This window comes from Pisolithus orientalis (assembly GCF_024613125.1).
Source record: "Pisolithus orientalis strain OTSU chromosome Unknown F5J12scaffold_6, whole genome shotgun sequence".
Lineage (NCBI taxonomy): Eukaryota > Fungi > Basidiomycota > Agaricomycetes > Boletales > Pisolithaceae > Pisolithus > Pisolithus orientalis.
The window spans coordinates 260,606-277,177 of NW_026260787.1; the positions used below are offsets into that span (position 1 = coordinate 260,606).

Genomic DNA, 16,572 nt, shown 5'->3' on the forward strand with positions numbered 1-16,572 from the left:
ACCTTTTGGAAAAAGGCGTCAGCAACACGGAAGGGCTTGTAAAGCTCTGCACAGGACTCTCCTTTTTGCTGATCCGGGCATCCCCGGGTATCACTTGCTGCGGTAGGGAACTGTCACCGTCGGTTTGAATCTGTTTCTTTCCGTGGTGGTCTCGAGGATTGATAGCTTCCGGTATGTGGAGCAACTGTGTATATGTTGACATACCGCTAATAACGGACAGCAGTGTAAGGGGAGAAAAACCTGGCCTTTAATCACCTACTGTGGAGTTGCCAGAACGTTCCACAAATGTTTTAAGAAGCCATACTACTTGGGATAAGTGTCACAAGGACTTCGGGTAGTGACGGAAACGTGTTGGCCAAGTGGTGCCTGGGGTTGGGATATGGATAGTAGTCTTGCGCCCTCTCTCACATTCAAGATGTGTTGTTGGTGAGTGCTTTCCCGTTCTTTAATCGCTGTGATTTCCTGGAACAGTATACAGCCCAATTTTCTGTCGCATCTTCTATCAGCTTGCACTTTTGTTCGCATCTATCAGTGAATTCCTTACGGACTTTTCGTTGCGTTACATGCATTGATCTTCATGTAGCTGTAATCCACACTTTATTTTATCGACATCTCCAAAATTTCACTGCCTGACTTGTTGTTCTTACCCGTGAGTTGCTTCACATTGTTTAACTGGCCTCGCTGATTGGGTGGCATTCTGACATTCAGTGTTCTCGGGCCTCTATTTCTTTGCCGCGTTTGAGGATAATGTACGGCTCTACTGTTCCTCTTGCAACCGATTATCTAACCTGCCCTGAAAGCCAAATCGTTTTCACTTGTGTCTCCTCCCGGCAGAACAACGTTGGATGTATTCAACAAACAACATTTCCTGAACGCAGACAAAGCGTGAAATCTGAAACCTTCTTTCTTCAATCCTTCGCGGCTTTGCCCTCTGTGCCCCGATGAGGTACTCCAAGGTGAGGGGAGTTGCCGGCTCGGAGAAACCATCGTGCTCGGACGTAAGGTACTAAAGCTCTGTTCACCAGGGGATTCGTTTTATAGCATTGCTCTCTGCAATCTTGCCAGCGACCTCTTGCAGTAGTTCGAGGAACAAGGTACAATGCGCGATTTGGAGGCGATTGAGCTGTTCCGTACAGCGTCGCAAATACATCCTTCTGAACGTCTTCGCTCGCTTTTATCGATCAGCGCACTTGGCCTTGGTCTATGTCTTTCAAATAAGTACGACAATCAGGAGGTAGTTGCAGACCTGGAAAAAGCCGTCATGCTCAAACGTCCTGCACTAGAGTACTGTCCGCCTGGGCGTTTCGATCATTGTATAGCTCTTGGTGATCTTGCCCATAATCTCAGAAAGCGGTTCCGGAGACAAGCTGCGATTCACAACTTAGAAGAGGCGATTGAGCTGCTCCACACAGCATTGGAACTATGTTCTTCTGGACGTCGGTTTCCGACGTTAGTTGCTCAATGGCCTTGCGGCCCGTCTTACCGACAGGTTTAGCAGGCAGGGGACCACTGCTGACTGAAGAAATTATGAAGCTTAGACATACGTTACTCGATCTTTATCTAATAGGTCATCGTAGCCGTCGCAAGTGTCTTGCACGATCTTGCTGTTGCTCTTTGAGCGATCTTTCTGGGTCACTTCGCAATGCTCACTACAGCCGAGGCGCAGGTATTTTGCGAAACTATATCTAGAGTCGTTTCAACGGATTATGCTGTAAGTTTTCCTCAATCCACGAGCTTTCATTACGCCTTCGGGAGTCGGTTCAGTAACGGGCCCTTCTGCGACCATCATACGATCGCCAACTTGAACACGGCCATCACATTGCATCAGCATGTACTTAAACTCTGTCCAGCTGGACTCCCCGATCACTCCACGACATGGGCTGATTTAGACCAGGCCGTTCAGCTCCATCAAGCAGCCATGGGCCTATTAACGCCGGAAGATCCAGGCTTATGACACATACCTGGAGAGTCTGCGGCTGCCTTGAAAATGAAGATCAGTCCGCCAATTGAGGTGGTCACTACCTGTACTCTAGGCGCTGAGCAAGTTGACATTCAACAAGTGGTTCGGAGTGTCGTAATTGACATGCTGGATAACTCGCTGACTAGACTGCTAGACACGCGTACCGGCAAGTTGTACGACCCAGACGCTCTGATACCTCACTTGGTGAACAGCAAACAATGTCGTCGTCTACTATCGTTACTTACGTGTGACCCCGATATCGATCGCGGGTGCATTCGTCTTGCCGCCGCAAAATACTTTCGGTTTACCACTCCTTCTCATTGCTGGGGTGATGGCGAGCCATCGTTGCGCGACATCGAGGGTTCCTCCATATATGATTTGCAACATATGCCATTGAAGGCGAGTCTCAGAAAGCCCAGGACTTCTGTATTGTTGCTTGTAGGTGTGACTACCTGTGGGCTCGGAGTGATACGTGCTGCGGTGCGATAAGATTGATGTTCACATGGTATCGAGGGTCCGCTCTAACGATCATGTATCTCGCCGACGTTTCGGAGAACGGCTTACTTGTCAGAAGTAAGTGGTTCCAACACTGGTGGACCCTCCAAGAGTTGCTAGCTCCTCGCACCATTCTGTTCTACACACAGAACTGGTCGCTCTACAAGAACCTCAAGTCTTCAAATCACAAAACGGATGCGTTATATCAAAAGAGTTGGGAAGTTCAGCAGGAGTAGCATCTCGATTCCTGACTGACTTTTCTCCAGGCATGGGTGACGCACGTTCGAGCTTCCATTGGGCATCGTCACGACGTACCTCCTGTTCCGAGGACATCGCCTATTCGCTTTTTGGGCTCTTCAATATCCACTTACCCGTTCTCTACGGTGAACCTGCAGAAACATCCCGGGCCGTCCTCAGTCAGAAATCATATCACGGTCTGGTGAAGTCTTGGTTCTGGATCGGGTAGGAGAAGCATCAAGTTTTCTGAGCTGTCCCCCGGCTCATATCACCTCGTACCGAACGTTGCCATTACCATCGTTCCCCTGACTTAGTGTAGAAAAGCATGCATCAATTATGATTCAGGGGACTACGTCGATTACAACACTGCAAAAGCTGTGCGACTCGCTCTTCAAGTCCCACCTCCCGCGATTTATCAATTGCCGCCTTGAACTGCCATCCTCTGCCCATCCTGTTGCAGCGATTCAACTAAAAAGGTCAGCTTTGCACGTTGTGTACAACATCCAGGCATCCGGCCTGGTGCCGCACGAACTAGAAAATATGGACATGTCGCCAGAAGCTCTACAACTTGTATGCCCTTGGAATTCAAAGTTAATTGGTCCATCCGCCAGGCTAGACCCCATCACTGCGCAACAGCTGCTCTTAATACTGGGGCAGCCCTTTAGTGCTCTTTTGTTGGCCGAGCTGCCTCACAGCGAGTATGAAAGGACCGCATCTTCCACCACTATCGCACAGCCCATACGCTCCAGAAACTCGTCGCACCGAAAAAAGTCGAGTTCTTCAACAAAAACTGGATTCCCATTGGAACCAAGCGGCGCCTCACTCCCACGTTGACGAACATCACGAGATTCCACGCGAAGTTTCGGATAGGGGTCATTGCAAAATAGGCACCAACAAGCCGGGTTTTGTAACCAACCTGCAACTCGTTTCTCATATCCTCCTATAGGCTTTGCATATGACGCCACTGTTAGCTACTTGTAGCATCACCCCGCAAGTGTCTCTAGCACAGTCTGTGGCTCAGAAGAGAGGCCTATTATTCCTCGGCTGACTAAGTTATACATGACCGAGCCATGCCACCCAAGTTTGTCCCGAGATAACTCAGTGCTTTCGATGAGAAAAGTATAATTACCGTACCATGACTGTAAAGGTAAAGTGCTTGAGAATAGTAATATTCATAGGCTTCTCCTCATTGGCTTGCAAATACGTACCTAGCCTGGGAGGCATGATCAATTGCAAGATCTGGCCAGCAAGAACTTTATTCCTAGTATATGGTGTGATATGGTTTGCCGCGATCAGGTCGGCAAACAGAAGAGCTAACAAGAAGTTAGATATCTGATCAGGGGAAAGCTGAATGAGGTTCATGATTGTGTATAGACGTGTCTGTGAAGAAATTGGACTCTCGGGGGTAACAAGCCGAGACGAGATTTGACGCTGACGTATGAGTGCGATTGATAGTGACCGTACGTACATGCGTCGAGTGCATGTACTCTCCTGCGAAGTGACCCATCTTGGCAAACACAGTACGCTGGGATCAACCAGACGTCGGCGTGCTTACTTCTTTTTTTCGACGCCGAGCACCCTGTGTACTGGCTGGTCTATTCACGTGTTGCAGAGCGCGCTGACATCACCATCAGGCATGCCACAGGACAAACCATCTTTGGCTCGTTTTCCTTCCGCTTCTTTGGGGCTCCTATTGCGCTAGACTGGGTTGCACGCGCGTGAATGTCACGCAACACATCGAAGGACGTTTAAATGGAAACTTGACAGATAATTTGTTAGCATCCAACTCTGGCGACTGGCAGCAGCAGCAGCATCGCAGTGCGCGAGCCCAAGCAAAGAGACTGGATTGCTTTCCTCCAAACGATAGCGAAGGCCCGCGGGTCGCTTGGACATGCCGAAGTCGAGTGTAGCAACAGAGCCCCGAGTGTGAGAGAACGGCTACTTTGCAAGTACTGTCTTGCCAACCATTAGGCTCTAGACGGTGACCAGAGATAGGCTCCACGACGTCGCCGAGCACGTGTGGTGGACATGTCAGAATAAATCCCGAATCCCGACGGAATCGACGGATATATGCGCAGCGAATCAAACAATGGATGGTTCATTCTCATTTTGCGACGGCAGCGTATAGGCTGCATACACACCTCCTGCAGCCATCCTGTTGAGACAAGAGTACCCCACTGCTCCTCCCCAATCCGCTCTACGTGACCCCCAAACGCAGTTCCACTTGGGATTCGGGGAGTGACCAACGTCCTGATTTCCATACTTCCCTCTGTCCAAGGATAGACAATCATATGGTGCCGCAAGGAGCCCGACTGGACCGGGGGGCAATGCGATATTCAAGGCAATGTCAAATACGACCCGTATACCAACTGAGAATCCTGTTGGCAGCCAGATCCGAGGACAAACAGCATCAACAGGTTGGCAGGACACGTTCTTGCTGCGTCATACTGGTGCAGACGATTGCACACTAAGACAAGCTGGGCTGTCTTGCTTGTCATACGGAAACGCAGATACGCCCAGACAGACCCGCATACCCGGGTTTCGATATAGAACCTTGTCGTTGCGGCCATCATTAATGTTTCAACCTGGTCCAAATCCCTACCTGTCCTCCGAGCGCTACTGATATGGAATGCCCGCCTATATCATAGCTCTGGAGAATAGATCACCAAAACGGGTATAGTGGCCCACCCAATCATCCCCCTTTTCTTAGGGTATGGAACCAATTAAATTCATGATGGGCGAATGGAAGCCTAGGAAAGCCCACGGAGCGCTCTCGTGATGGGTTTGGTATGTATCTTAATGTCGTTTAATACATACCGACGGACTGGCTGACGGACTAGAGAATGAACATGTCTCATAACGCGGCATACGGAACTTCCTGTGTACGTTTTAGTGTCGACATATGATACGATAGTACGAGCTCTAACGTTCTCCCCTGCCCAGTCGGGAAGGAGCTGGCTCGAGCACGAGACTACAGGAAACTACCGACGATGACCATATCCTGATCACCGTCTGACACCTAAAGGGCTACCCGCGATTCTGCCGCTGCCTTGGTCTAACAAAAAGCAGCATAAAGGGACCGCACGACTCCGATCTTGTATCAATATTGTTGAAGCAGACTAGCCAACTTGGTATGTTTAGTACAACTCTCGGCGTTATAGCCACTACTCACAACCCTTCCGGTGATGCCACACGCCGAAGTCCGTGATGAGTTCTCCCCCTTCCTTCCGTCCGGGAGTGACCTTCGCCGGTGGAGTGTCGTATATTATATGTATAATATGCCAAGTACGTATACAGGGTATACTTTACGCGGACTATGTCATCATGATGGACGCTCACAGGCTTCCCATTCTGATTCTGCCATCATCTCAATTTTACCATTTCCGTAAGATAATCACAAAGCGCTTCGGAGTAGCATCTGCAAAACGGTCGAATTACAGCATACACTTTGGACAGTTTTTGAATTGTTCGAGAGCTCGGCAAGTACTGTTACTCAACTCGGCAAATGCTGAGCGCTCGTCGAGTGCTCGTCGAGCACTAAGCGTTTTGTAGATGTATTGTCTATAGTCTTATGCGATTGGCTCCCTTGTCTGAGGCACGCATACGAAGCATGCGGCATCCGCGTTGCCCTTGAGATCCCTTAGGGACTTTTTTTTTCCACACTTATTATGTCCGTGCCGCAACTTGTATACTAGCTCAAGACGTCTACTTATCCCGAGATCTGCTAATTCTAAAGGAGCAAGAAAAGAAAAGCAACGGGGCATAAATGAAGAAGAACAGGTAGGCCATCAGATAATAAACTGTCAGTAGTACCTTCCACAACCCCGTTTATTTCATTTGATCGGTGGCGGCTCGAAGCACCATGTGTTATTACATGCCCACTGAGTTCAAAAACAACGAGATCGGACAAGTAGACAAGGTTAAATACCTTATTATTGGCGTATACATAAGACGGCTGTCTTGTTGATATCGGTGATGACCCTAAGTTCGTTTGACGCGTATACGTACAATGGGCGCATTCGTCGGGCATCACCGTACTAATCATCACGCCATGATAAGTTACCAATCAAACAGGATAAATATATTTTTATTCTTCGCGCTTCTTCATCATCGAAGATAGGCCCCCACAATAAGGATACGTTTAACGTAGTCGGGATGAGTAAAAGAAAACATACACGATTCTAACAGAACGTAACTTGAAGGGTATGAGTTGCACAATTATTCAAGACCGATACATAACCAAGAAAAAGAGAGTCTAATCAAACAAATAAAGCAGATACGATATGTACTTGGCGAATAAAGTGTCAATGATTGTTGATCAGTGGACGCTGAATGTAAGCATGGAATAAAAATGGCTTGGGATAGTTGGGATGTCGCGTAAAATAAGCAGTGGTTGAAATGCATGCGCAAAAAGAAGGGTCTGTGAGGAAGAAAAAAATCCTGGTGGGACCGTCCGATGCGAGATGATAAGAGAAACGTTTCTACTGATGATAGAAGGCCTGGCAGTCTGATCCAAAATGTGGGCAGCCGTCCTCACCAATGCGACCCAAGACAGCATCAGTTCCTGAGTATATCATAGTGGGGTCCAGGTGCTGATGGTGAGGATAAGCCCAAGCATGTGGTGAGCCCAGACCAGGCCCAATCAAATTAGGTCCAGTTGCAGCGCCGTCAACAGTGAAGGAAAACTGCTCCATGTCAGGTATGCTGTAACCGGCGTCCTCGGTCTTGAGAGGGGGAATCGGAATGTTTCACCGAGGTAAGGGAAGGAGGAGGCGATGTGGGTGAAGTACTACGTTGAGTAGCAATCGTGCTTGTCGCAGAACCTGAGGTTGTCGGTGGCGTATATGCGGACCAGCTACCCGCGCCATCGTCCGTCAAGGCGGTGTCTGGGCCGCTTTCAACGCGCGGAAAGGACATTGAAAGGGGAGGTAGGAGGGGCCGTACCTGGCCACCTGCAGAGACAAGGGAAAGGGAGCGAAACCCATCATGTTGGTTGGGACGGGACAAGGGCGCCTTGTCGAGCATATACGGGGAGTGATCCTGCGATGAAGAGTAGGATTGTGAACTCTGGCTACCCACCAAGTCACGGGAGCTTTTTTGGCCGCGATCGTCATCGCGATGGAGGCGAGCTTCCCAGTGAGCCCTCAGCGACTTTTCCTGTCTATGGCTGTCGGCGCAAACCCAGCGAATCTCCCCAAGGGCACGAAGACAGACATCAACGCCCTCTTCCACATCGGTATCCCATCGTGTACCATCATCGCACTTTATATCCATATCCATATCGCCATCGAGATCGCTTTGGGCAAGCAACAACCCCGCAAAGAAGCACCCGCCTCGGATCAATCCGGCATCGTGAATGAAGAATCCGCTCGACGGGACGGCTAGATGGCGTTTCAGGATATCGATGACGCGCGGAATGAACATCCTGCATCGTCGCACAGCGTATGCGTGAAGGTTGGCCGCGACCGCGCGGTCATTGTTAGATGAGGAAGAAACCTGCAAGTCAACGCGATGCTTCAAGGCATCACGGATGACGTTGAGGCACTCAAATATGAAGACTTGCCAACCGCTGACGATGCGTTCGACGTCTTCGCCGCGGATGAGGCCACCACCGACGGTGCTGCCAGCGTCGCGACGAAACGCTTCGAAATCTTCCCAACAATGCGTCAAGTTGTCCCATATGTTCATCATTGCCTCGTGAGCAACGGAGATGCCGGCCTCCGCACACTGGAGGGCGCGAGGTCCGGTCAGATGAGTATGTATCGCCCGGCAGACTCCTGAAACAGAAAGAGCAAGGGAGAAGAACTGCTTCACGAGCATGAAGGCGAATGGCATCCGGGCATGACTACGAGGATCATGGAAGGACGGGAATTCCGCAGTTACCGGAGAGCTAGAAGCAGGGGAAGGCAACGAGGACCCTGGCGCAGAGGAAGGGCTACTGGCGGACGAAGACGCAGAATACTGAGGGGGGAGAGTGTTCTGAAAAACGTGGATATCATCTTCATTACTAGAAGGCAGCGTTAATGCCCATCTTGTCAAATTGCCACATTGACCTACAAGATAAGGCGTCCACCCCGCAGACCTGTCGTGACACTTTCATGGGTGTATGCATACCAAAATATCCGTGCACGAACAAGTGCGTCACCAAACGGACCGCTCCCGCTATTGACTGATGAGGGGCTGGTGAGGTAGCAAAGAGCATATACTTGGGATAGCGTAGCCTCGTAGGTGGTCTGTCGGAGTAGCAAGTTAGTTTTTTTTTTTTAAAAAAAAAAAAAAAAAAAAGGTCTGGATAAACTCCTTTAGTACTTACGCGACGCTCCATTGAACTTTGTATACCTGGAGTGACGTGAGTATCACGCTAAACCATAACGGTGAAACAAAATACCTTTCGTCAGAGGGAGAAGAAGCAGCATGACCCTGACACCATCCCATGACGGGCGGCGTAGTATGCCATGCGTGTCAACGAGTGCAAGTATTTCTCGGGTCATGGCCTCCGTGCGGAGTGCCCAGACACGCTTGGGATCGGAAAGTTCGCCATCACTGTCAGGTGTAAATTTTGGGCTTGTTGGGCTAGTAGGGGTGAGGTCCGATATTTCCATTTCGGCACCATATTCGTTTATTCCGAAAGAAGTGGCCCAGGTGACGAGAAGCATGGCAAGCATCTGACCTTCAATGCTGAGCGGAGTTGAGCCTTTGAGGTGCTCAAAGTACCGAGTGGTGAACTCAGTGGGCTCTATAACTGGGCCTAGAAACACGAGAAGTTGAGAGACTAATCTGTCATGTGTAAGGACACGCGTACGTTGGGCGCAGAATCTCCGAAAGAAGGTGGAACTCAGAAACTCAATCTTGAGCTGAGGGATGACGGACTGCTGTAGATTTGATGGGGCGGAGGTTGGAGTGGACGCGTGTTGTGTAGGGGATGGAGCATCTGTGACTTTTCCATATACTGCCCTGTAGTCACGGAACGATGAGGAGGGACGCGATCGACAGAGGCGTGATAAACACGCACTCTACTTGCTGCAGTCGGCGACCGCGTCTGAGCAATTTGACAGCCTTGACTTCAGCAAATTCGTCCCTACAAAGGTGGTATGAGATGTGAAGGACATGGAAGAGGGAAAGGGTAATACGTACACGCATTTGATGTTACGTTCTTTGCAGTTCGAGCAGGAGGCTTGTTGTGCGCCGTCCGGAGTTGTGGTGGGGGCAAGGTCCTTCAGATCGCAGCGCACTCTGTTGGAATCGGATGGGATCAGGGACTTGGGGACGGCGGGCATTTGAGAAGACAGACAGACCTTCGCATGCGGCATGCCCCACACGCAGAGAATTGTTGTCTGGTTGATTTTGGTTGACCGGAGGCGCGTCTAGGGTAGGGTGCAGCGGCAGAAGCCGTACTCCGGTGAGCTGCAGAACTGGCGCGGGGAGACATGAGAGGAATGGGCTGGAACGAGGAGAGAGGGGACGGGGACGTGAGAGAACAACGAGACTAGGACAGAAGGGATTATAAGCGCGGACATCGAACTGGGAGGATATCCGGTAATTGGACAGTTCTGAGCCAAACACGCACGCCCACCCAGACACGAGAAACCCGAGTGTCGTAAACCGAAGGCGATCTTGAATTCGAGAATTCCCTGTTATGGGAGGGGAAGACCATATCGCAGATTCCGTGATTTGGTGACTTGAACAGGAAAAAAAAAAAAAAGTTGGATCTCATTCAAAACGGCACGCCTATCAGAAAGGCACCTCTGGGAACAAGCGATGGGAAATGCGTCCTGTGCCGACTCATCCGCACCTGCGGCATTGCGCCCCAGCTGCAGTCACCCCTGCATAATACACGCGACTGGTGATATCGAGGGCACGGCACGGTGTGTTAGGCGCGCTCTCACTCATAGCTCCGGCAGAGCTGACATGTGGCTGCCGTGGAACCACTTTGACCAATGGGGGAAAGGTAGCCGTTACCCGGTGGGGCACGAAACTTCCACGGCTGAAGAGATGAGATCAATCATTGGGATCACACGAAGACCAAAAAAACAAAGACAGATGACTTGTCCAGTTGACGATATGGCGGTTTGACATTTCATTTTAAGGTAAAGTATGTATAGTCATTCGGCGTCCGTCCTCTCGTCATCGCTCGAGAATATTGTTTGATGAGGATACACATATATCCCAGTTGGCAGTAGCCGGTTCATACAGGTGGCTCCACCCGTATCAGATACAATATCTCAGTTAGCTCTGAATCATCTAGCCTCGTGTCGTATCAAGAAAGTGTATATGTTAGCGGACGGCAAGCAGCGCGCGCGCCATGCTGTAGCGAATAGATCGACAAGAACGTTATGCCAGAATTGCTTCCGATGCCACCGCACCCTCGCACAGCCATGGATCCTGCATATCTCCGGATGGTGACACCTGTGACATGTCACGCAATTTACCTCCATCCAGGCCACGGACCGGCCCGCCGACATATCCGTCGCAGGCGTCATACCTCGTCACACACACACCCGGCTGCAGTCATTCCCTGCAAAGCTCTGCGATGCCACCGGCCTTCCCGACTGCTCTCTTCAACTGCCCGACTGTCCTCTGCTCCGGATTCAATCGCCGATCTCGAGCCATCTTCTCGTAGTCATCGCCATACTTCTTTGCCAACCGTGCCATATACATCCGCTCGCCTTGTGACGTATGCCGCACCCTGACTTCCGTATGCTCCGAAAGCCTTTCGAGCCCTGTTAACACATTCAACGATATCGATCAGCGCCCGAATCGACGACGAAACATGGTCCAAACCAGTCATGACACATCTTCGTGATCAAGTAAGCCCACTTACTTCTGATAACACTACTCTCCGCGGGGCTCGTCATATTGTCGTCCGCAGTGCCCCCTTGTGCCCACACCTGCCGGTCGGCGTCTGCTGCACATGGTTCTAGCGTCTCCATATCTGGCACCGGCCCCCGCTCTTCGTCTTCAGCAAGCTCGACCCCGATTACCACACCGGTCTCGTCTCGCACGATCCTTCCAAACCCACTGGGCACAACTTTCTTCACGACAGAAAGTCCATCCGGATCCTTCTCGCCTTCGTGACAGCTATGAATTTCGGTCTTAACTCTATCGGGACAACCTTGTCGAAGGTCTACTTCGGTGCCACCGGATGGGATGGGATTAAGGGTATGCTGCAGACCAAATGCTAGATAACTACAAAGAATAGATCACACGAAAACACGGTCAGATCGTGACAGACACTCAACAATGTGGAACAAGGACAGAAAAGAGAGGCAGGGATCACACTTACTTTTGGCGGACTGTCTTTGCCTTGTCCCAGGCATCCTGTAGCGCTTTTGGACCACGTATAGCTAGAAAAAAAGCACAAACGTGTAGTTCAATAACACTTACAAGCCGCATAGTATGGCTGACAGAGAGGAAAAACCAACAACAAAAAGGTGTTGGGTAAGCACTCACTGGGCATTTTCTTCAGCATTTTCTTCGCCCGCCTTGAGTGCGATATGGGCGCATGGCCTGACTTTCTCTTGCGGCGTTGACGAGGGTTGGCCATGCACGTATCGTAGTGGAGGAAGAGTTTCAGCGACACGCGCTGCTGTCCAAATCGGGCTGTCTGTCCGATCACGGAGACGCGGTGGCGGCAAGACCCCTCTCATATTCGGAATACGAGGCTAGACATACTACCAAACTACTACCAAGTAAGTGCAGAGGTCACTGATATCGCGTTTTTGATAGATCCATCCCCCGTTTGCGAGCTTGGTTGTGGTCAGATTGGTATCAGGGCTCCTGGCGGCTCCACCGAGCCAACTCAGCAAGTTGCCAATCTGCTGATTCCGTGTGATCTCGCCCTCCTTGTGAATGGAGGCACCACGGAAAGCTGAGCTCACATGTCAAGCTGACCCTCCACAATCTTTGTCCCCTCTCACCTACCGCCGGCCGCACCACTAAAACGATTATCATTAGAACAATATTTTGGCGTGCGTGGGCAATCGTTATGCTTTTACCTCACATCAAGGCCATCATGTTTGACGTAAGTTCCAAGTCCCAGCACCTTAGATCATCCTTGACAGCCCTCGTTACATGCACCGGCGGGACATGCGGCATCGGCACGTTTCGGTGTTGGCGTTGAATTGTCGACGACATGCCACACTTGTCAAATCAAACAAATGACCCAGATCGGTGGCGTCGTTCTCAAGAGTCCCTTCGTCGCAATTGCGGAGTATGAGCGAGAGAAGAATCTGCCTCCAAACTATCTCAACGTCTCCATGTTCGTCTATCTTCCATTGTTCGCGTGTCGGAGAGAGAATGACAGACCTGAATGTCCAGAGCCTCCCGGGGACCAAGTGGCGCGTGGCAGCGATTTGAACGAGGCGAGATACCCCTCCACGAGTTCTACGCCGCGTTCAGTAAGGACCTGTCAGACGTGGAGAACGGCAATGAATGGTATAGTCGCTATTGTTTGCGCAAAGGTTTAAACGGTGAGTTCGTACATACGTCCCGGAACTCATGATAATACACAAAAGCTTGACGCCACATAACGTCGATTGTCACCCGACTTCATGGCATCATATCATATTTTACTATTGTGGTGGGTGACACGGTACTTATCAATAATCAGACGAAGCGGAACTTCCGGCATACCTTGACATCGATGGTCGTGATGTGAGCTAAAAGCGGCTTCTTCTTCTCGTCATCGGCACTAAACTGTTTTCACTTGCTGTTAACTTTCAAAATTCCGTTTTGGGGGTGCATGCAACATTGCACATGCACAACCGTTGATGCATGTACATAGTTATTTGGTCGAATGATGCGCACAGGAGCGTCATATGATGTGCATATCGTGACAGCAATCCAAAAGCTTCGAGGTACAGTGTTTTCCACTGCCCCTTTTTTATGCCCCTCGCCTGTCACATATTTCCGTATCAACTGGTTTTGCGGCGATAATATTCATTGACATCCACTGATACACTTCCACAGAAGCAGGCAAGTGGCGCATCATTGCGCTCACCAACAACTTCGGGGCACATATTATTGGGACCGCCCCTGTGGTAAATGAACATCACGGCACTGGGGACCAACACCAAGCACAGGCGTTGTCAGCTGCCGGAATATCAGAATCTGAACTGAGATATTTGGGCTGGCAGGACGGACCTGTCCCAAGCCATCTTCGAGCCCTTTTCCATCACTTCTTTGATTCGAGTGAGGTTGGCCTCCGGTACGTCGGAGACTTGTCTGCCACCGCCTCTTTCCAGACTTCCTATTACACTGCTCCCATGGACACTTCTCTACAACTTCCCTTCGGCCGTCTTCTTCCTTCACATTTTGAGTAACTAAACTGACGAATTACCGCATCCCCCGGACCGTTGGAATGGGTATAGCAAACCGGATCCCGAATTCTATCTCCACGCATGTCAGGAGAGTGGTGTTCGTCCTCACGAGGTTATCTTCCTCGATGACATAGGCAGGTGAGTTTCCTCAAATTCAAAGACCACGTTGGAGGGCGCATGCTGAAGGTCTAATCGCCTCGGAAGCAACCTCAAGACAGCCAAGGACCTTGGGATGGTCACTATACGTGAGTGGTCTTTTCGTTCATTATTGCGTGCGGCGGCAGGGCGTGTCCTGCCCCTGGCTTGCGCATCTGCTCAGTGGCACCAACCTGTCGCTCCGTCCGCTGTCCCAAGAAGAATGCTTGATACTGACGTTAGCCCTCAAACAATGCACGACGGAAATATGATGTGATGATTTATACAGACGTGCCCATCGGTGGAACACGAGAAGCGGTCAGGCAGTTAGAGGAGATGCTCGGCGTTGAATTGGCGGTCTCAAACCAGGGATATGGGCATAAAGGTGATGGCGGAGAGGATGGATCAGATCCGGCCAAATTCAAGCTATGAGGGCCGTTCGGAACGGAAGGGGCGGGGACCCAGGATACAGGATCACCCCCACCCCAACTCCACAAAGATTGGAAACACGTTCAAGGCGGCAATTTTGCACATAGCATGTACTTCGCAATGCCGATTAGTCATATCGGCTGTCCTCAGAGGGATCCGAGCTGGCAGTTCATACGACAATTCATGAAACAGTCATCACTCCACAATGCCACCGCAAGGAGACAGCCCAATGCGGACTAGAACGATAGTAGATATCTGATCAAAAGGATTGGAGTCTAAGGTTGCGTGCTGATAGCTTAGTGCAATCTATGTGGGTAACATCGAAGACACGCATGAGAGTACTTAGAACGGCTTGTCTGATGGAGGTGTCTTGTCCTCGAAGTAGGCTTCCGACCTGGCATAGCGAGCAGGGAAAATAAACACGGGCCGATTCTCAAAGGACAGCTTAACTATAGACACTCACCACCGGGACTTGGATAAGGAGCCCATTCCGCACGACCGGTGTCACAGACAGCACCTTCATAACAAACACAGGCCGTCAGTCAGGGTCACGGGAGCAAGAAGTCTAAGTAGAATAGTACGCACGAATAATGCAGTAGCTCCAATGCCGACACCCCATGTACCAAGAGAGGTTCCCCAATTCCTGATAAACTAAACGGTAAAAAGGGTATCCACGACGCGCACATACGCCGAGCAGTCAGAACCCGGTAAAGTACTAGTAGCTGCTGCTCACCCTTTTGGCATAGGTTGTTGGGGAAGCCGATTGTAAGACCATGCGAGCCATCGTAATAATCAGCTTCGTCTCCCTCCTTTTCACGTGTTTGGGAACGATGGAAAAGTGATAGCAGTCCTCGTAAGTCAAGTTGTTGTGCAGGCCTGTTCGGTCGGGGAGACGCGGAAGTTTTCTCACGTGGTTTGCCGCGGACATTGAAACAAACTGCGGCATGTCCACATCAGGAAATCAAGAAGGAAGACCACCGTGCGAGGTTCTCGGGGCCCGCGCTCTGACGTTTAGGCCACCTGCCACGGTGTTTCGAAAAGAAAAAAACGCCCGCAAAGTTAAAAAATTATCATACAAAGAATCCGATGTCAGACTGCATCTCTGAGGTGTCGGGTGGTGCGCTAGTACATATGTATGGCCTTCACCAGAATCAGATAGGTTGAAATATTATGAATTCTGTATCCGCAAGCTTCTTATATTTCTGATTATTGACTCCAATCGGTGGGCTAAGAAAACTATATATGTTTTGGGTCAAACTTACTTACATTGCAAGGCGGCACGAGTAGTACACACCCACGCCAACACACGTAAGGCTGTGTGCAATGATGCGGGAGTGTATAATATATAGGGCCATGGAGGCCCGCTGACTTCCGTAGAGTATAAGGAATCTGACGTCCCTGAAATTGGTACTCGGCAAACACTGCGATACATACACCGCCCGATATCTGGCTTATCTGATAAGCATGATATTTGTGTTGACGACCTGGGCTCTGCCATCCTTTGTGAGCCACATTTCAGGTCCGGCGTCACTTGCTGGAACAAGACTCGATGAACAGCGTTACATATAAGTCATATAGATCATTAGCCCCGATATAGTCTAGTCTAAGGAGAAGCGCACCCACGCTTGTGATTACACCTTACCACAGCAAAGTAAAGCTTGGACTAGGTTCACCAGCCAGGGAAAAAAAAAAAGGAACTCCGGGTAAATATTGTTCTCCTTCGTCATCGAGAACTCTTGTCATACATAGTTCTGATGGTAGGTGTGGACAATGGCTAGACCCGAGGGTTTGTTGCTGTGGATCAAAACACACGGCACGGCGAGCCACTCATATGCAACAATAAAGTTACAAGTAAAGTTTCACCGCGTAGCACACGAATTGAGTACCCTCATACGCAATGAGGCGACAACATGGGCCACCGATCTCCGCGACAGAACCCACTGAAATTCCCAGTGCCTGGACGAGGGCAATAGCGCACGCTGCGAGGGTGTAGCGAGA

The 16,572-nt window shown here is 50.3% G+C and overlaps 6 protein-coding genes across 6 annotated transcripts; 3 read left to right on the forward strand and 3 right to left on the reverse strand.

The window, feature by feature from the left end:
• Positions 1-1,081: 1,081 nt before the first annotated feature.
• Positions 1,082-1,495, forward strand: F5J12DRAFT_716737 (uncharacterized protein; the record flags this gene model as incomplete). The annotated part of the gene is made up of 1 exon (XM_051741028.1): positions 1,082-1,495. A coding segment is annotated over one exon (414 nt), but the record flags the coding sequence as incomplete, so codon positions are not given.
• A 1,365-nt stretch (positions 1,496-2,860) lies between these two features.
• Positions 2,861-3,828, forward strand: F5J12DRAFT_482694 (uncharacterized protein). Its single transcript, XM_051739643.1, has one exon. It carries the CDS (start codon positions 3,029-3,031, stop codon positions 3,524-3,526), a length of 498 nt encoding a protein of 165 aa, XP_051602507.1. The 5' UTR covers positions 2,861-3,028; the 3' UTR covers positions 3,527-3,828.
• A 3,345-nt stretch (positions 3,829-7,173) lies between these two features.
• Positions 7,174-10,121, reverse strand: F5J12DRAFT_904105 (uncharacterized protein; the record flags this gene model as incomplete). The annotated part of the gene is made up of 9 exons (XM_051748485.1): positions 7,174-7,416; positions 7,445-8,699; positions 8,750-8,925; positions 9,006-9,031; positions 9,081-9,440; positions 9,495-9,646; positions 9,705-9,770; positions 9,827-9,866; positions 9,953-10,121. 9 exons carry the CDS (start codon positions 10,119-10,121, stop codon positions 7,174-7,176), a joined length of 2,487 nt encoding a protein of 828 aa, XP_051602508.1.
• A 696-nt stretch (positions 10,122-10,817) lies between these two features.
• F5J12DRAFT_482889 (ribosome biogenesis protein Nop16) lies at positions 10,818-12,281 on the reverse strand. Its single transcript, XM_051739644.1, has 4 exons — positions 12,143-12,281; positions 11,976-12,036; positions 11,514-11,878; positions 10,818-11,412 (listed from the first exon to the last, which is right to left on the reverse strand). Exons 1-4 carry the CDS (start codon positions 12,234-12,236, stop codon positions 11,201-11,203), a joined length of 732 nt encoding a protein of 243 aa, XP_051602509.1. The 5' UTR covers positions 12,237-12,281; the 3' UTR covers positions 10,818-11,200.
• Positions 12,282-12,677: 396 nt separating this feature from the next.
• F5J12DRAFT_716415 (HAD-like protein) lies at positions 12,678-14,577 on the forward strand (the record flags this gene model as incomplete). The annotated part of the gene is made up of 10 exons (XM_051741006.1): positions 12,678-12,713; positions 12,859-12,950; positions 13,010-13,161; positions 13,302-13,345; positions 13,476-13,548; positions 13,661-13,731; positions 13,774-13,898; positions 14,062-14,148; positions 14,215-14,255; positions 14,435-14,577. The coding sequence occupies 10 exons, from the start codon at positions 12,678-12,680 to the stop codon at positions 14,575-14,577; spliced, it is 864 nt and encodes a 287-aa protein (XP_051602510.1).
• Positions 14,578-14,627: 50 nt separating this feature from the next.
• On the reverse strand, positions 14,628-15,742 carry F5J12DRAFT_483375 (uncharacterized protein). The gene is made up of 4 exons (XM_051739646.1): positions 15,308-15,742; positions 15,160-15,225; positions 15,038-15,091; positions 14,628-14,968 (listed from the first exon to the last, which is right to left on the reverse strand). Exons 1-4 carry the CDS (start codon positions 15,518-15,520, stop codon positions 14,834-14,836), a joined length of 468 nt encoding a protein of 155 aa, XP_051602511.1. The 5' UTR covers positions 15,521-15,742; the 3' UTR covers positions 14,628-14,833.
• Positions 15,743-16,572: the final 830 nt, after the last annotated feature.

Bases quoted from the DNA above. Each gene is read 5' to 3' on its own strand.
- F5J12DRAFT_482694 (XM_051739643.1), top strand. From the start codon at position 3,029: ATGATTCAGGGGACTACGTCGATTACAACACTGCAAAAGCTGTGCGAC.
- F5J12DRAFT_482889 (XM_051739644.1), bottom strand. From the start codon at position 12,236: ATGGCCAACCCTCGTCAACGCCGCAAGAGAAAGTCAGGCCATGCGCCC. The intron at 11,879-11,975 runs GTAAGTGTGATC...TATTCTTTGTAG, and splicing joins GCAAAGACAGTCCGCCAAAA to TTATCTAGCATTTGGTCTGC. The intron at 11,413-11,513 runs GTAAGTGGGCTT...ATGTGTTAACAG, and splicing joins GGAGAGTAGTGTTATCAGAA to GGCTCGAAAGGCTTTCGGAG.
- F5J12DRAFT_483375 (XM_051739646.1), bottom strand. From the start codon at position 15,520: ATGCCGCAGTTTGTTTCAATGTCCGCGGCAAACCACGTGAGAAAACTT. The intron at 15,092-15,159 runs GTGCGTACTATT...TTTGTTATGAAG, and splicing joins TTGGAGCTACTGCATTATTC to GTGCTGTCTGTGACACCGGT. The intron at 14,969-15,037 runs GTGAGTGTCTAT...TCGCTATGCCAG, and splicing joins TCCTTATCCAAGTCCCGGTG to GTCGGAAGCCTACTTCGAGG.